The sequence below is a fragment of the Diaphorina citri genome, unplaced genomic scaffold (genome assembly GCF_000475195.1).
Source record: "Diaphorina citri unplaced genomic scaffold, Diaci psyllid genome assembly version 1.1 scaffold194, whole genome shotgun sequence".
In the NCBI taxonomy this organism is placed as follows: Eukaryota; Metazoa; Arthropoda; class Insecta; order Hemiptera; family Psyllidae; genus Diaphorina; species Diaphorina citri.
Window position 1 is genome coordinate 57,592 of NW_007377631.1, and position 19,851 is coordinate 77,442.

General features: G+C 38.5%; 1 protein-coding gene and 1 long non-coding RNA gene across 2 annotated transcripts; one reads left to right on the plus strand and one right to left on the minus strand.

The window, feature by feature from the left end:
* The first annotated feature begins 254 nt into the window (after positions 1 to 254).
* LOC103505779 lies at positions 255 to 8,113 on the plus strand. Its single transcript, XM_026821020.1, has 4 exons — positions 255 to 378; positions 816 to 997; positions 3,366 to 4,742; positions 8,043 to 8,113. The coding sequence occupies exons 2-4, from the start codon at positions 817 to 819 to the stop codon at positions 8,111 to 8,113; spliced, it is 1,629 nt and encodes a 542-aa protein (XP_026676821.1). The 5' UTR covers positions 255 to 378; position 816.
* A 1,419-nt stretch (positions 8,114 to 9,532) lies between these two features.
* On the minus strand, positions 9,533 to 11,475 carry LOC113465990. The gene is made up of 2 exons (XR_003390547.1): positions 11,232 to 11,475; positions 9,533 to 11,088 (listed from the first exon to the last, which is right to left on the minus strand). It is a non-coding gene; the product is annotated as an uncharacterized LOC113465990 (long non-coding RNA).
* Positions 11,476 to 19,851: the final 8,376 nt, after the last annotated feature.

The following is a 19,851-nucleotide window of genomic DNA, read 5'->3' on the forward strand; positions in this document are numbered from 1 at the left end:
CAAGTTGAAGTACCTACTTCCTATAGTTAGTTCCTATCCTATTCCAAGATTTCCAAGTGCCCCTACTTCTCCTACCATGCCACGCCACTGGCTCCGTGCTCAGCCTTGACTGACGTCACACCGGTCTGCGCGCATGCGCACATCGACTCAAATACTCGAGTGTAAACAAACGAGAACAAAACAAAAATGGAAAGAAGAAAAGAGAAGAGGTTAAAAAGGATGGAGGTTAATATTTTACACTTTCTAGGTAGGTAGTTTCTACATTTAATAATTTAATTTGTTTTATTCTTTAAAATCAAGTTTATCCCATTCAAAAGTAGGTAATTTATTTTGAAAGAATAATTTGTCTTGGAGCGTATCAACTACTGTGAAGTGCAGGTAAGTGACTCAATTAATAAAGAGGTAGGTAGGTACCGTAACTGTCAGTGATGAACTTCCAGACTTCCACTACCCACTACTATTCTAGGTACTAGGTAGGTAGGTAGGTGCCTAAGTAAAATAGTCAGAGGGGCCAATTCCTGAACGCTCTGGTGTTGTCTAGAGCAAATTATGGTTTACCTGCAGAGTAAAAAGCAATACTTTTCCAAGCTATTGTAGTCACAGAGTAAACCTAGGATGACCTGTTTAGTTAGTAGGTACCATCTATGTAGCAGATTACTTGTGTAAGAATACCAAGTAAAGGATTTTGTTTAAATTCCCTCTACTATGATAATCAGTGGTAGATAGACTGCCACAAGCCACAGGTAGTGCAACTCTTATGGTTATGATGGATAGAACCTTTCTAACTAACCTATAAATTTTAATTTTTGTTTCAGAATGGAAGAAATCAGGAAATGTTACAAACAGAAATTCAATAAAAATTGGTACAGTGATTCAGAATTGGGAATATGGATAGAAGAACCAGATGATAATAGTCATACCGCATACTGTAAGTATTGCAAATGTTACTTGTCGGGCAGCAAGAGTATAATGCTTCGCCATGGCCAAACTCCTAAACATAAACAAGGACTAGAAGAAATTACCTAAATAAAACACCAGAAGAGAACCTACAAATGTTTCAAATGGGGTTCACCGCTAGGCCTAGACTGTATGGTAAACACTTGGGAATTTCTCACTTTGAGATGGTCCCTATGTCAATCCAATACTGACCAAGGAACAGGATACATAGTCATATTCAAAAGGATGTGTGTCACCGTCACCAGTCACCACACACCCTAGATTTCCCTCCTGTTTGCACCAAGCCTGTGTAGTGACCAGCTGATATACAAGTACAAGACAAAGAAATATAAAAATCGTCTTTATACAGCATGCAAATCGAATCAAGTGTGCCCGCGGTCATATTCAAAAGGATGTGTGTCACCATCACCAGTCACCACACACCCTAGATTTCCCTCCTGTTTGCACCAAGCCTGTCTAGTGACCAGCTGATATACAAGTACAAGACAAAGAAATATAAAAATCGTCTTTATACAGCATGCAAATCGAATCAAGTGTGCCCGCGGGCGTTAAGCAACACTTACGCAAGCTACATTTATCTTTACTCGCTCTGTGATTTATACAGGGTGTCCTCTGGAACCGAATACTGTCCTCGAGATAACGGGGTGACCAACGGCATACAAGCGTGTCTCAGATCGACCCGGGTACTCGAGATACAGGTACTCGAGATATTGGCTTAGTTAGATTTAGACTATTGGGCACGGAACACGGTTCGAGTTATAAGGTTAGAGAAACAGTACCGTGATAACTTGCTGATTTGACAACGAGGTCTCAGATCGACCCGGTACAGGTACTCGAGATATTGGCTTAGATTTAGACTATTGGGCACGGAACACGGTTCGAGTTATAAGGTTAGAGAAACAGTACCGTGATAACTTGCTGATTTGACAACGAGGAAACTGATGTGATAATCAGGAAGAAAATATTCAAGATCAACCAATGAAAACGTATCTCAGATCGACCCGGTACAGGTACTCGAGATATTGGCTTGGATTTAGACTATTGGGCACGGAACACGGTTCGAGTTATAAGGTTAGAGAATCAGTACCGTGATAACTTGCTGATTTGACAACGAGGAAACTGATGTGATAATCAGGAAGAAAATATTCAAGATCAACCAATGAAAACGTTGGTACAACGCCCTACTTTATTAGACATGCTGTCGGCAGTAGTCAGGCTAGCCAAAGTCAAATGAATACTTTCAACTTTTAATCCCTTTCTAGAGCACTTTTAAAGATTAATGTGAAACAGTTCCTCCTTCCTCATTTAGATTTACACAGCGACCCAAGTAAAAAACCTCCCTTGGATAGAAAAAAAACTTCCCTTGAGTAACTCTATCGAAACATGATATAGCTATTAGATAACTAAAAGACAACTCTACTCTCAATACCTCAATTTAAACCTGAAACAACTAACAGAATTAATCAAAGACAAGAACATGATGTTTCAAAGACCAAGCAGTGACGGTAGATATCTCAATTTATTAAGTGTATGATCCAATCGTCAACTTTAACTAGACGGAATCAAATAATAAATTATAGTTCCTCCTTCCTCATTTAGATTTACACAGCGACCCAAGTAAAAAACCTCCCATGGATAGAAAAAAAAACTTCCCTTGAGTAACTCTATCGAAACATGATAGCTATTAGATAACTAAAAGACAACTCTACTCTCAATACCTCAATTTAAACCTGAAACTACTAACAGAATTAATCAAAGACAAGAACATGATGTTTCAGAGACCAAGCAGTGACGGTAGATATCTCAATTTATTAAGTGTATGATCCAATCGTCAACTTTAACTAGACGGAATCAAATAATAAATTACAGTCCCCATTTATAGATTCAAAATGGGACTCTTACTCATGAACACTACTCCCAAGTTTGATAACATAACGGAGATTACGTTCTGTCTGCCCATTGTTCCACTTATTAGGTGTTGATTCATTCTATTTTTTTTCATTTCACTTCCAAAGGAGAGGAACTTACTCTTAATAAGGACACATCCGTGCTCATTAAGTTCTTAATACGGTCTCGAAGATGAGTCTCTATGCACGTTGAGTCTTGAGAAATTTTATAACTACAATCTTGAGGACGAACCGTCGACCTATTCATAACCTACGAGAATAAAAATAAAATGTGACTAACTTTTACAACAATAGGTCAGACTAAAGTCAAGCCAAACAGATGAGCTGTACCAGTGCTCGGAGAATAAAAATAAAATGTGACTAACTTTTACAACAATAGGTCAGACTAAAGTCAAGCCAAACAGATGAGCTGTACCAGTGCTCGAGCATTCTGTAAGTATTGCAAATGTTACTTGTCGGGCAGCAAAAGTATAATGCTTCGCCATGGCCAAACTCCTAAACATAAACAAGGACTAGAACATGCTGAGAGACAAGCTTTAGCAAGAGCCCAACAGGAATTGACACACAAGGGTAAGCCTAAAATGACAAACAAGGAAAGTAAAAATTCTCTTCTAGTTCCAAAAAAACGTTTGAATATGGATACTGTAAGGAATGCAGAAATGAGATTGTGTGCTTACGTAGCAGAACAGAACTTACCATTAACTATAATGGACACTTTGCCTGGACTACTGAAAGCTCTGGACCCAGACAGTGAGGTGTTGCAACATATTCAGTGTAGTCATACCAAGACTGGATACCTTATGAAGAATGCTTTGGCTGATGATACACTCAATTCTCTTTCAAAAAAGCTCCAATCAAATTTTTTCTCATTAATTATTGAAGATGCTCAAAAATTTCTTACACTTATTGCACGCTACTACAATGAGGATATCAGAGATGTAGAAGACTCATTTCTCAATATTCTTGATGTTGAAAACTCCTGGAATAGTATGGAGGTGTTTCAAGCTATTATGTCTTTCTTAGGAAGAATTGAGGTCCCTGTATCAAATCTACTAGCTTTGTCACAATATAACTCATCAACATGCACAGATCCTCCATCACAAAGATTAATTGAATTGAATCAGTATGTGTATGTCCCTGGCTGTGTCTATGATAGTTTTCACTTGTGTGCTTCTGAAGCATGTAAGGAGCTGCCAACACCTCTAGAAGATCTCTGTAATGACATTTTTAAATTTACCCACAAGAAAAAACCTACAAAACGTGTGCCTGAACTTAAACGAATTCAAAACATCTTCAATGTAAATTTTCGAAATTCACAGAAGCTTAGCAACACAAATCGTATTTCAATATTCAAAGTTGTTGAGAGAATAGTAGAAAATTGGGACTCATTGCTTTCATATTTTGAAACCAGTGCAAGGACTACGGTTGAAGATAGAGAGGAGAAAGCAGAAACTATTTTACAAACGTTAAGGAATCCCATCATCAAAGCCTACTTCTTATTTTTGAATTTCTTCTTACCTAGTACCAAGAATCTTACTCACGAGTCCCTAAACACAAACAATTGTCTTCCTGCCTTGTTATCATCTTTAGAAGATCAATTGAAAACTATTCTTAAATATTATATGCAACCAATCTATGTAGATCAAACACCCATCTCATCATTGAATCCAGAAGAGAACAGATACTTCTTACAATTGGATGAAATGTACTTTGGTCCAGATGTAGTGACATTGAAACATGAACTTGATCCTATGTTCTATAACGACTTTCATGACTTTCAAGTGAGGTGCTTGAATTTCTATGTAGAGTTTTGTAGACAGCTTTTGAAACGAGTAGACTTTACTGATGATGTCTTAAAGAACTTATTAAACACGGGTAGTAAGTATACGTTAGACTTATCAAGTATTAGTATTGTAAAATTTGGGAGCTTTCAACGGAATAAAAAGAACAGTTTTTAAAGAAGTACGTTCACACGAAACAAAAATGCATCATGAGGGTTGCAACAGGAAACAAGTCAGTATGACCTAATTCAACGGACTAAAATTACCTAAATAAAACACCAGGCCTAGACTGTATGGTAAACACATGGGAATTTCTCACTTTGAGATGGTCCCTATGTCAATCCACAATACTGACCAAGGAACAGGATCTATGATTAGGAAACAATGTAATGGTCTCAAATGTGCAATCTGTTGGGCATTTAAAATGTTTTGATCAACATAGAGGAGGGGGGGGACAAATAACTTCACAGAATTCTACAAATCTAGAAAAACATCGATGCAATTCGTTCAGGATCAAATCGTGTGGTTCTTATTGATTTTCCACGAAATGCCAAGACCCAAAACTAAAAAAACACTTGACCCGAACAAGGAATCTTATCATTATCGCTGCAAAGTATGAAGTTTTCCCATAATAATGTAGGTATATAATTTCGTTCAGGACAGCCACACTACTGTCAAGTCACGTGACGTAACGTGATGGTAGTGTAGCTGTCCTGAACGAAATTACCTACAATATTATGGGAAAACTTTGACTACTTGTTCCTGACTCCTCATGACTTCACGTGACGTGATGGTAGTGTGTTTCTACGTTTAGAGTTTGAGTAAATGGGTATGGGCAGTTTTCCACCATTTCTTCAGAGTATTTTGTGCGTCTCGACTTCGCCTACACCTTTCACCGAGTATAAAAATACAAAATACCCCACTATTGACGGCCTACGACAAAAGTCAAATACCACTACAAATTTTCTTTCCCATGTAACTTTCTAAAGACAAACTTCAAGGGTCTTCGTGAAAACCTCAGTGATGTAGTGGTTAAGCACGGTGTAGGCGTGTAAGTACTTCTGATATGGAGATTGGTTGGTAAGTCATAAAATTTATCGAAGTGGGGGACGACATTTGTGACTTAAAATCGTCTATTTATACAATTGAAATTTATTTTTACCCATCTTCGTAAAACTGTCCCTTTTTACTTTCCTTATCCTATAGGAAGGAAAGTAATGTAATCGGGTCAAAATTTCGATGGTCAGTTTTTAGTGCCAAAACACGTTTTGGGGTCCCTAGAGCCTAAATCCAAAGTTTCAGCCATTGGTCCGTGGGTGTGTCTGTGTGTCTGTGTGTCTGTGTGTCTGTCTGTCTGTCTGTCTGTCTGTCTGTCGAATAATTCTTAGAGAGGAAATGTACAACAGTTAGCTATGATTAGGAAACAATGTAATGGTCTCAAATGTGCAATCTGTTGGGCATTTAAAATGTTTTGATCAACATAGAGGAGGGGGGGGACAAATAACTTCACAGAATTCTACAAATCTAGAAAAACATCGATGCAATTCGTTCAGGATCAAATCGTGTGGTTCTTATTGATTTTCCACGAAATGCCAAGACCCAAAACTAAAAAAACACTTGACCCGAACAAGGAATCTTATCATTATCGCTGCAAAACTGAAGGCCCCTTATCACAAAACTATTTGGCATGAGTAGGTAATAATGATGGAATACACGATGTTACTAGGAATATTTCAAGTAGGTATCTGTTCCACTTCACCAAACTAGTTTTCAACCAAACAAAACGTCCCTTTGCTGAACAAATAAAAAAATAGAAGTGCAGACAAGAATACCTCTGGTAAAAATTAATTGGCATCTATTCTTATAACCAATCACTGAAAAATAAGTGTATGAAAGTAGGTATAAGTGATTGTAAAAAGACATTACTTAAGGAAAACTTTAGGATCTTCTGATGATACACAGATCCCGTGTATGGTATTTGGTGATATTGCAAACAAGAAAGAGGCACAAAATCAGTCCATCATTAGAAACGACTGTAGGAACTGCTCAACAAAGAAAGAGATCCATTGAGAGACCATGGAGAAACAAGAACAGGGCTCTCGGATTACCACCATCAACAGATGACTTCATAGCTTTGCTACAACAACACAAAGACTCCCCATGCTACTCGTATTAAGAAAAGTTCAAGGAAAAGAACTTCACTGCTCGTAAAGTAAAAACTCTTGGCTCTGGCTACTTGCTGACTTGGTCAATGATGTCCCAGTGTGTAGCGTCATCAGTAGAGATGAATCTGTTCCGAGATATTACGATGAGGTCATGTGGACCAAAATTAGATTGAGACATGTAGGTAGCTTGCACGATAAACACGTCACACATATGAAGTCATTACCAGCCTTCGTCCGAACAACATCGTCAAGTTTTTTCGATAACGAATGGATGAGTGCTAAATAAGTAATGCAGTAAACGGAGTCATCTTGGAGATAAAAAATTATACTTAACAAGTTAACTGTCTTCTTCTTGGATCTAATATAATAGTAGGGCTATTGTATGATGATGGTCAACTGGTCACACAAAGAGGACTTGGGCAAAGAGTCATGTTTTTAATAGAAAGATGTTAATGGTAAAAGCTTATCTAATAGGGCTATTGTGTGATGATGGTCAACTGGTCACACAAAGAGGACTTGGGCAAAGAGTCATGTTTTTAATAGAAAGATGTTAATGGTAAAAGCTTATCTAAGTGATGATGATCAACTGGTCACACAAAGAGGACTTGGGCAAAGAGTCATGTTTTTAATAGAAAGATGTTAATGGTAAAAGCTTATCTAATATTATTAGAAGTCAAAAGCCAATCCCAACTTGGTGTTCTCGTAATAAACAAGCATTACATAATACCTATCCTTTCTGGTTTTCATAGTTAGCCAACAGGAAGAATCGAAAACAAAGCCTTTTCTAGTAGATATCTTGGACTCTTGCCGCGGCCACCTAAAACTTATACCTAATTTGTGATTGGCTAATTGGTGCTACTGCTGCCTTGGCCAGTGAGGAATAAAACATCGGAGAGAACAAACCCAACCAGTCCGGGGATTGACCATTTCATCACCATTGGAGTCTGACCACAACACACCCTACTGGTTCTAAAACTTCTCATTGAACTGATTGAACCAAAGCTAGAAGTTCGCAGAGTATATACTCGTACTAATTTCTCTCATTCTCAGCCTCTCCGAAGTTTCTGCAAACTGAGTAGAACCCAAAGCTAGAGTTCGCAAAGGATATGGATATACTCGTACTAATTTCTCTCATTCTCAGCCTCTCTGAAGTTTCTGCAAACTGAGTAGAACCCAAAGCTAGAGTTCGCAAAGGATATGGATATACTCGTACTAATTTCTCTCATTCACAGCCTCTCTGAGTAGCACCACAGGAGACCTGGTACTCTTCAACATGGCCGAACGCTCGACAGCTTTTTGCTGAATATTTCGCAGACCTGCCACCGAGATTGTCAAGTCTGGGTGGCAGAGCTCTGGCTCTCAAGCCAGGACCTATGCAGTGTCCTCTGGTAGGATATTATTTTATGGCGTGCATGCGAGGACCAGGGCCCGAGCTTATGGCTATACCGGTACACCCTATGATAAAGACGGGTAGTAAGTATACGTTAGCCTTATCAAGTATTAGTATTGTAAAATTTGGGAGCTTTCAACGGAATAAAAAGAACAGTTTTTAAAGAAGTACGTTCACACGAAACAAAGCTATACCGGTACACCCTATGATAAACACGGGTAGTAAGTATACGTTAGACTTATCAAGTGTTGGTATTGTAAAATTTGGGAGCTTTCAACGGAATAAAACGAACAGTTTTTAAAGAAGTACGTTCACACGAAACAAAAATGCATCATGAGGGTTGCAACAGGAAACAAGTCAGTATGACCTAAATCAACGGACTAAAATTACCTAAATAAAACACCAGAAGAGAACCTACAAATGTTTCAAATGGGGTTCACCACTAGGCCTAGACTGTATGGTAAACACATGGGAATTTCTCACTTTGAGATGGTCCCTATGTCAATCCACAATACTGACCAAGGAACAGGATAGACATATTCAAAAGGATGTGTGTCACCATCACCAGTTACCACACACCCTAGATTTCCCTCCTGTTTGCACCAAGCCTGTCTAGTGACCAGCTGATATACAAGTACAAGACAAAGAAATATAAAAATCGTCTTTATACAGCATGCAAATCGAATCAAGTGTGCCCGCGGGCGTTAAGCAACACTTACGCAAGCTACATTTATCTTTACTCGCTCTGTGATTTATACAGGGTGTCCTCTGGAACCCAATACTGTCCTCGAGATAACGGGGTGACCAACGGCATACAAGCGTATCTCAGATCGACCCGGTACAGGTACTCGAGATATTGGCTTGGATTTAGACTATTGGGCACGGAACACGGTTCGAGTTATAAGGTTAGAGAATCAGTACCGTGATAACTTGCTGATTTGACAACGAGGAAACTGATGTGATAATCAGGAAGAAAATATTCAAGATCAACCAATGAAAACGTTGGTACAACGCCCTACTTTATTAGACATGCTGTCGGCAGTAGTCAGGCTAGCCAAAGTCAAATGAATACTTTCAACTTTTAATCCCTTTCTAGAGCACTTTTAAAGATTAATGTGAAATAGTTCCTCCTTCCTCATTTAGATTTACACAGCGACCCAAGTAAAAAACCTCCCATGGATAGAAAAAAAAACTTCCCTTGAGTAACTCTATCGAAACATGATAGCTATTAGATAACTAAAAGACAACTCTACTCTCAATACCTCAATTTAAACCTGAAACTACTAACAGAATTAATCAAAGACAAGAACATGATGTTTCAGAGACCAAGCAGTGACGGTAGATATCTCAATTTATTAAGTGTATGATCCAATCGTCAACTTTAACTAGACGGAATCAAATAATAAATTACAGTCCCCATTTATAGATTCAAAATGGGACTCTTACTCATGAACACTACTCCCAAGTTTGATAACATAACGGAGATTACGTTCTGTCTGCCCATTGTTCCACTTATTAGGTGTTGATTCATTCTATTTTTTTTCATTTCACTTCCAAAGGAGAGGAACTTACTCTTAATAAGGACACATCCGTGCTCATTAAGTTCTTAATACGGTCTCGAAGATGAGTCTCTATGCACGTTGAGTCTTGAGAAATTTTATAACTACAATCTTGAGGACGAACCGTCGACCTATTCATAACGAGAATAAAAATAAAATGTGACTAACTTTTACAACAATAGGTCAGACTAAAGTCAAGCCAAACAGATGAGCTGTACCAGTGCTCGTAGCTCAGAGTTCTCTCAGTGCATGTGAAATGCTTCGACGTAAGAGTTGCAACTTGCAAGTTATGTTTCACATGTTTTATACAATACCTGGGCCATTAGGCAAGCATGACGGGGCAAAGGGGGCGGACTGTTCCCATTTCAAAGGCAAACGCTTCAAGAGTGTCGGGTTTCTCAACAATTATAAAGCTCAACCGACAGAATGGTTAATGCCTTGGCCTGTCGTGGCTCATGATACCCTGAGAAACTGTTATTTCTGGTCTTCTCGAAGATTTTGTTCATGTCGTGAATGAAAAGACTCCACAAATGAATGTGGCCCATGTAGAGACCAATATAATTGTGATGAATCATTAAAAGACGAGAGCAACTGATTTAGGTCGGTCTCCGATCTTTTTTTACAAAATATAAAGAAATCCGCGAAAGATTACGTTAACCGTGTTTATACATGCTTATCAAGGAGTCAGGGACAGTACTAGCTACTGCCTGCTGCCATCAGTCACATCATCCAAGAAACATTTCAATAGTGAAAAACATGTTTGTACCTTCTGAGTACTGAATAACTTATGCTTTATCCACCGCAATACCTACCCTACGTGTACACGTACTCGATAAAGGGACTTTTCAGTCTCATCTTGGTACATTAGAAGGCAGACCACAACCTCATCCTGTCCTGTATCTAGGATAATATCCTCTAGAACCCGCAGACATGATATATTACTGTATACCATTAGTGCAATGTTCAGCTTATCAGCAATATATTAAGGATAATTAATTAGCTATAGCAACGGGCAAAAAAAAATTAATGGCGAACGTTGGCTCTGTACTTTCTAAACTTAATTACTCGGGGATTTATACCTTGTTAATTATTTATTGATGATTTCCTCACTCCAGTTTTGTCGTAATGTTTTTATTTGAGCTTTTAGATCAGGTGGGATGGAGGCAAGTGAGCTAAAGAATTCCATTTCCCTTAACTCTAGGTATCTTTTTGACTTTTTCCCCAACAATAAAATCTGGTCTTCACTGTGAATATAGCAACTCATTTTATCCAACTGAAAGCTCCACTAGAAATTTGTGGTCAAAATGGATTGGGATCTAAACCCGGAACCTCTAGCTTCTAGGTATCTTTTTGACTTTTTCCCCAACAATAAAATCTGATCTTCACTGTGAATATATAGCAACTCATTTTATCCAACTGAAAGCTCCACTAGAAATTTGTGGTCAAAATGGATTGGGATCTAAACCCGGAACCTCTAGCTTACTAGGCGAGCGAGCGCTGAAAGGACGAAGCTATTATTGGATCAGAGAAAATGGACCCTCCAGAGAACCTATTCCTACTTACCTGCCTTATATTGGGAGAGTCTAAAATTAAAGAGACCGAGCATTCAAATAGGTTCGTCTTTCTTTTGTCAGAAAGTAATACAACTGATCTAACTGTAACTATAGGTATTTGGAGGTTAGAACTGAGAGGAAAAATGCAGAAAAAACTTTTTTTAAGCAGTGAACCATGAAGAAGACATTATTTAGGTGAATTTTTATTAAGTGTGGTGAATTTGGATAATGATTTGCTATTATGCAAAGCGGATAAGGGAAATACGGAAAATGAAAAAAGCGATCTGTTTTCATTTTTGTGTACCCTTGAAAGTTCTAACTTTTTAATATTACAAATAAAGTGACCACATTTTTGTGATTAACCTTTTTAAACAAGCCTACGAATGTTTATTATTTATTTATTTCCATGAGAATGTATTGTTGATGCAAACAGGTTACAAGGATTCCTGCATGTTACAAATGGAGGAGGCTATGTCAGTGATGAAACAAATGCTGACAACACTAGGACAGTCATTCGTACTGAACTTATTTCACGAGACAGAGACAGTGGCTCTCTTTGATGAACGAGATCGTATGACTCATAGGAACAATTAGCCTGTGTCATATTCTTGTGCCTTTTAGTATACCTCCTACCCATAAATTTTTTAAAACAATTAGATAACAAAACTCTCGTGTGTGCAGTTGACGAAGTGATGTAAGGTATTGAACGTGTCACGTTTGCTTTATGAACATTTTGGGCAAAGAGTGGCATGCCCTTGATGTTGGAAACGGGAAAATTGAAAATTTATAGAACATCTTTCCATAAAGATGATAATTAGGTTGGAAATCTATCGTCTCATCACTCCAAAATATCGCAAACGGTTACTACATTCCTACATTGACATCGCGTAGTTGGCGTGCTATCACTCCATTTGGATTGTTGGTACGATCGTCAGCTTTAAAACGAGATCGTATGACTCATAGGAACAATTAGCCTGTGTCATATTCTTGTGCCTTTTAGTATACCTAGACAGTGGCTCTCTTTGATGAACGAGATCGTATGACTCATAGGAACAATTAGCCTGTGTCATATTCTTGTGCCTTTTAGTACCTCCTACCCATAGATTTTTTAAAACAATTAGATAACAAAACTCTCGTGTGTGCAGTTGACGAAGTGATGTAAGGTATTGAACGTGTCACGTTTGCTTTATGCATCACATATGAGGAAAAACCCCATGATGTGGATCAGTGATCAACTGATCACATCACGTCATATCACATAGGAAAAGAATAGACCAGGACAGTGCGTAGAGAAATATAGCCAAGTATATGGCAGGATCCCCCCAGTGTCATCAGCATCTAACAATGACCACAGCGAAGGACACGACATTTGCTTTATGAACATTTTGGGCAAAGAGTGGCATGCCCTTGATGTTGGAAACGGGAAAATTGAACATTCATAGAACATCTTTCCATAAAGATGATAATTAGGTTGGAAATCTATCGTCTCATCACTCCAAAATATCGTAAACGGTTACTACATTCCTACATTGACATCGCGTAGTTGGCGTGCTATCACTCCATTTGGATTGTTGGTACGATCGTCAGCTTTAAAACATAGAACATCTTTCCATAAAGATGATAATTGGGTTGCAAATCTATCGTCTCATCACTCCAAAATATCGCAAACGGTTTCTACATTGACATCGCGTAGTTGGCGTGCTATCACTCCATTTGGATTGTTGGTACGATCGTCAGCTTTAAAAATGGTGAACTCAGAGGAGATCACATATGAGGAAAACCCCAATAATATGGATCAGTGATCAACTGATCACATCACGTCATATCACATAGGAAAAGAATAGACCAGGAGAGTGCGTAGAGAAATATAGCCAAGTATATGGCAGGATCCTCCCAGTGTCATCAGCATCTAACAATGACCACAGCGAAGGACACGACATCGACATGTGAGAAACGAAAAAGGTGTCACTAACCCATTGGTTCCACTTCAAACAAGAAAGAAAATCTGCTTGTCTGGTGAAAAGAGATTGCACATAATTCTCCGCAAGACACTGGTCAAGATATCGAGATTTGACAGACTAATTCACCACATCACATCAAAATTTGGACCCCATTGGACCTTTCTTTGGGGCTCACCGTAGAGGCACTTTATTGAGTGTATAGTTCACTGAATCACTAGGTTTACACAGACATTGGAGACAGGATGTTCCAGGAAACCCAAAATGATCCATTCAGTTACAAACCTTCAACCGTGAAGACATGCGAAATAGACTCGATATAATGAACTCTCTAGGACTGCAGTTTATCAACGAAAAGGTTTCGAGACCGTACCACACAATGTGTTAGAAAACATCGTCAAACTGGTAACCAACTAAGGGTATAAAAGCAAAGCAGTCATCAATCCACAAAGATACCTCTATTCCGGGAATTCCTCAATGGGTGAGCTGGATTAAACTCTGAAAAGTTACTCTTACAACTTCACTGTTGAAACTTTACATGAAGGGGTAAAAAAGTCCAATTGGGAAAGGATTCATCAGGACATGAAAGTGTATCAACCTGACTGCCTATGCCTAATTCACCCAAACCCATTTCTTAAAGGAGAGGCCTCTCATTAGGCCATCGATCTCAAAAATTTGTAATGATCTACCCCTAAACCTCCAAGTTGATCTCAAATTCTGAACAATCATCAGAAGAGATATCGAGGATACAACATAGAACTTCCTCTCTTGAGTCCTATCATCAGCAGTCATTTCTTTCGATTTTGTATATCTGCGAACATATATCTGTCTGTAATATCTGTGGATAGACAACTTTGGCTGATGAGAGAGGTAAAGAGGTTTGCCGCATCAGAAGATAATGTACAGCCTTGTGTAAATTTTACTCAATGATTACCTGATTCTAAATAAAGTTGAATTTCAAAACAAGGAAAACTTCGCAAACCTTCAAAATTTGACAGACTAATTCACCACATCACATCAAAATTTGGACCCCATTGGACCTTTGGGGCTCCCCGTAGAGGCACTTTCTTGAGTGTATAGTTCACTGAATCACTAGGTTTACACAGATATTGGAGACAGGATATTCCAGGAAACCCAAAATGATCCATTCAGTTACTTATCAATCTGAACAGTGTGTAGATAAGGGTTAACACTAATGACTAATGACAGGAACAAGTGGACACGCTTCCTTCCTCACAATAGCGGAGGTGTAAGCAGAAATGATTGAGGTTAGGAGGGGACAGGGGGTTCCTAGAACCTATCTTGCTATCACTATCACTCAGGAGTACTTAAATGTGTAACTACCTACTAAGCACTGCTTACAACAGGACTCTGCAAGTAAAGGTAGACGGCCTACAACACACTAGTTACCATAAAGTCACGTCACGTAAGTCATGGGGAGTTAGATAGATTAAGTAAGCAGTTTAGAAACTTAAGCACTGCTTACTACAGGACTCTGCAAGTAAAGGTAGACGGCCTACAACACACTAGTTACCATAAAGTCACGTCACGTAAGTCATGGGGAGTTAGATAGATGTAGTATAAAGTTTTCCCATAGTAATGTAGGTATGTAATTTCGTTCTACTGTCAAGTCACGTGACGTAACGTGATGGTAGTCTAGCTGTCCTGAACGAAATTACCTACAATATTATGGGAAAACTTTGACTACTTGTTCCTGACTCCTCATGACTTCACGTGACGTGATGGTAGTGTGTTTCTACGTTTAGAGTTTGAGTAAATGGGTATGGGCAGTTTCCCACCATTTCTTCAGAGTATTATCTTGTGCGTCTCGACTTCGCCTACGCCTTTCACCGAGTATAAAAATACAAAATACCCCACTATTGACGGCCTACGACAAAAGTCAAATACCACTACAAATTTTCTTTCCCATGTAACTTTCTAAAGACAAACTTCAAGGGTCTTCGTGAAAACCTCAGTGATGTAGTGGTTAAGCACGGTGTAGGCGTGTAAGTACTTCTGATATGGAGATTGGTTGGTAAGTCATAAAATTTATCGAAGTGGGGGACGACATTTGTGACTTAAAATCGTCTATTTATACAATTGAAATTTATTTTTACCCATCTTCGTAAAACTGTCCCTTTTTACTTTCCTTATCCTATAGGAAGGAAAGTAATGTAATCGGGTCAAAATTTCGATGGTCAGTTTTTAGTGCCAAAACACGTTTTGGGGTCCCTAGAGCCTAAATCCAAAGTTTCAGCCATTGGTCCGTGGGTGTGTCTGTGTGTCTGTGTGTCTGTGTGTCTGTCTGTCTGTCTGTCTGTCTGTCTGTCTGTCTGTCTGTCTGTCTGTCTGTCTGTCTGTCTGTCTGTCTGTCTGTCTGTCTGTCTGTCTGTCTGTCTGTCTGTCTGTCTGTCTGTCTGTCTGTCTGTCTGTCTGTCTGTCTGTCTGTCTGTCTGTCTGTCTGTCTGTCTGTCTGTCTGTCTGTCTGTCTGTCTGTCTGTCTGTCTGTCTGTCTGTCTGTCTGTCTGTCTGTCTGTCTGTCTGTCTGTCTGTCTGTCTGTAAACAAAATATCTCGAGAACGGTAAGAGCTAGAGACTTGAAATTTGGTATGTAGATGTCAAAAATCCAAGATCGCCATCGGAATTGGTTCCGTTTCCCAAAGGAAAATACAACTATATACCCCTATTTCCAAGGCAAAGATCGAAAGTACCCAACACTACTGCTAACAACTGATCAGACACCCTTTGTGAGCCCTCTTTTCCTTCAGACTTGGCTACCTAACCCCCGGGTCTATTGTTGCCTTTGAGTCGTCTCTGAGAATGCTTGGAGACTGTTCCGGCTTCGTCTCTGAGGTAACATGAAATTGTCCCAGCCTTAGAATCGTAGAATAGAAATGATCCTCTTGTTAACTCCACCATCCGACTTTAAAGCAGGGCCTTACAGGGAATAATAATCCGTCTCTAATAGCAGGAAAACCAACCAGCAAATCTACCGAGGTACCTCTCTGCCGTGGGAAGACCTCAAAGAGAAAGTGTCGTTACCTAGCTGCAGGCAATGTCAAGGGCGGTCATAGCTTCCTCTACCGCGGTCTGACGAGAGGATGCAAAATATGAAAAACTCGACGCATGCTCAGATCGTGTATAACTTGGAAGAATAATATGAGAACTCTCTGTAGCTGTGTTATCCATTGTGTATTAGCTCTAGTCTACTACTTACTCTGGTCTAAGTAGATGAATAGCTGGAAACTTGGCAGTCCAAAAGAATATTACCTGCCTGAGTATCATGATATACTTAAGCACATTTAGTGTATCCCATAGAGATGAGATAAAATGAGCTTTTTATTTCTAAAAATTGTTTCTGCACAACTTTTCAGTTCATAAGTAATTACTCTTTATGCAGAAAATACAAACAGCATCAACTTATGTACGACTTAATTTCTGCAGAGGGGTGAGGAGAGGGGAGAGCGAAGTTGGTGACAGGCCCCCAAAACTCCCCTAGACTCTCCAAACAATCATCTCATGTTGCACTGACCCCTTCTCTCTAGGATACCAGGGATCCCTAAAAACTGTTACTTCCTAAGTAGAAACTGAATTAGAAACTAGAACTAAGTAGGCACATACCTACTTAATGTAGGTGTAGGCAGGGAACAGGAACATCTCACCCACTAACCTTGTAGGTACTTTCTCTACCAAGCTCGAAATGTCATCATTCCCAAGAGGCAAGATACAAAGGATTCTCTTACTTAATATGTACCTACAAAATGACACCCAGAAAGTTTATTGAAGGTAGAATGCCACTTCTTGGTGACACTGGTCACACGTTGCTCATATTGAGAGACAAGAGGCAACACTCAATGAGACATGGTCCCTCAGGAAAGTGGCTGTCACTCATGAGCAACGGAGCACACAAAGTGTTAATAGAGACCTCGTAAATAGCTATTTTCCACTCAGGTGTACTCAAGTCAGGGCATGAGTTGAGCCAATGCTAATGCATGTTATCAGTAACTTACAGTTGAAACTCCTCAAATGATAAGAGCATTCAATTAACAATTGAGTCAAATCCAACCTGATGCAAGGTATTGTTTGAATGATATAACAGAAAACAAAACACCTTTCTGAGTTGTTACTTGGGACTTGACTGCAACAACCCCCAAGTAAGGCCCATCACAGATGTTCATGCAAGCATGAATGTGTGGGCAGAAGAAGATCACGTTTTTATGAACTTGTATGATTTTACTGTAAAATAAAGATTAAATTAAATGGTAGAAAATATACACAGAAAGCAGGGTGGGTCAACGGTATGTACAGGAATCGGGAAACATGGCCCTACCGAATACGCCACTGTTCTTTTTCTACTTTGAGGGAAATAATTTGTATGAACGCCTGAAAACCATGTGTGTATGCAATGTGCCATGTTTTTTAATTGTTATAACTTGTGCTTTGCTTATAGGTACAATAGAAAGTTAGGCACTTAAACAAATTAATGCCATAAAATAACCAGTACCTACCTACTCGTCCTCATCCTCGTAAAGACAATAAAATTACATTAACATTGTTTAGGAACATGTGAGATGGCATGAAACCTAAGCTGTTGAAATAGTTTCCCTTAGAAAAGACCATTTGAAATTTTGAAGCATTTCCAAAAGTGGAATTCCTACAAAAAATTAACAACATTTTCCAGTGAAATAGAGGAAACCAAATTAATCACATCGTATGTTTTGTTTTTGATATGAGATGAGAACTTGATTTAACTATTAAGTTAATCTTTTACTCTTAGACGAACATAATTTTACTATGTAGATACCTGCCTACCAATTTTTGAAATCCACAAATTAGGTACCTAGTGCTCTTTCAGCTTCCTATTCTAATTCTAAAATGAAATCCCTATTGTAAGCTATCACATAAGAAAATAAAAAGGCATTATCGTAGGTAAAAATTTTGAAATTTATTTTCAAATAAAAACATGAGAAATGAAGCAAACTTGGCCGAAAAGATATGAAATAATAATTAGGTACTAAACATCTAATGAGTATTAAAAAACAATGAGTATTTCGGGTTTTGGGTCTTTAATAGAATAGGTAGGTATCTCACAAATGCCAAATGCTGTATTCTTATTTTGTAATGAGTACCTACCTATAATTATGTCCTGCCTCTTATTCAACATAACATGATAAATTACTCGTAGGCATATCCGAGTAGATGAGTATTTTTTTTATTCTCCCAAACTAACATGGTGAAAATTTAATATTAAGTTCGTTATATAAAGTGGTAAGGTATGAAAAGTGAGAAGGAAAGAAGAAACAACATAATAAAGTGTATTATTTAGGTATCCAAGAAATGTAAGAACTAGAAGATCACAAGAAATCTGAAAAAGAAGAAGTCCTATATGAGGTAAGACCGATCCAATGAGAAGACCAACCAAAAGCAGAGGTAAAAAATATAGTATTTAGGTAGGTAAACCAGAATTGACCAGGACGAGATTTATTTTTTGCCCTTGCCACTTTTCCCGGCGTGACTGTCTTTGCTGCCTTTTCTCTTGGGAGGTACGGGAGGTTCAGAACCGGCTGGTGGGGTTTCCGGTACAGACGGGTCAATGTGGACGGAGATCTAGAGCCAGTGGAAGGAGGTTGAAAGAAAGATTTGGGCAAGTTCCTCATGTTGAGAGGTTTCTGTAGTTGCCGGGTGGCATCTGGTTTAAGTACACTGTCAAAGAGGGCCCGTAGGGACTCATTCTGTGCCGCATGATGCGGTGGGTTATTTTTAGGTGGTAAAATTTTAATCAAATATTATTTTGTTTTGTAATTCAGAACTTCCATATTCCAAATATTACGAGAGAAGTGGGAAACACTGTCTAAATCAATATGCGTGCAAAGCTTTTGGATCATGCAGGTTAGTTAATATGAAAGGTGCAAGTCAAAACCCCTCAGCAGTCTTTATACTGAACTTCACTAAAACATTGGGTTAGCTATATTTAGGTATAAAATACATAATCTCAACTCTTTTCGGATATTGTGAGTAGGTATGCTATCTAATCAACCAGGGATTTAATCAAGATTTGGAAAACAAAATACCAAACAAGAGATTTATAAGAGGCAAGAAACTTTGTTTAAGTTAAAAAGATGGGAGAAATATACCTATGTACTAAAAAATGGGTAGGTATTGTTATTTTTGCAAAATAGAAAAGAAACCCATACATTTAGTTCCTCTTAAAAAACTGCTGAGGAATTTTTGAAAAGGAATGTAAGGGTGAGGCATGCAAGGACAAGGAATTGAGGTGTATTATTGCGAAATATAAAAAGGGAATTTGTGAATATTAGGGAAAGCAGGAAAGTGCTCAAGCTAAAAGCGTACCTCGCCTTAAAAATGACCCTTTTTTCGTAAATGTTTTCAAAGGTGTCCAAATCATTCTGTGAGTCATCTGCACGGAGCACCAGATTCTTCTCATCTTGAGACATAGTGAAGTTACAGAGTTAACGTAATAACTTAAAATCCAACAAGAAAAATAACTTAAAACAAAATTCACAGCATTGGTTTTTACACAGAACTTTGTTTGGTTTTTACACAGAACTAGATGTTTAATT

Coding starts and splice junctions, on each gene's coding strand:
- LOC103505779 (XM_026821020.1), top strand. CDS start 817: ATGGAAGAAATCAGGAAATGTTACAAACAGAAATTCAATAAAAATTGG. Junction 998..3,365: donor CCATGGCCAAACTCCTAAAC/ATAAACAAGGAC, acceptor AAACTCCTAAAC/ATAAACAAGGACTAGAACAT. Junction 4,743..8,042: donor GAACTTATTAAACACGGGTA/GTAAGTATACGT, acceptor TCTCATTCACAG/CCTCTCTGAGTAGCACCACA.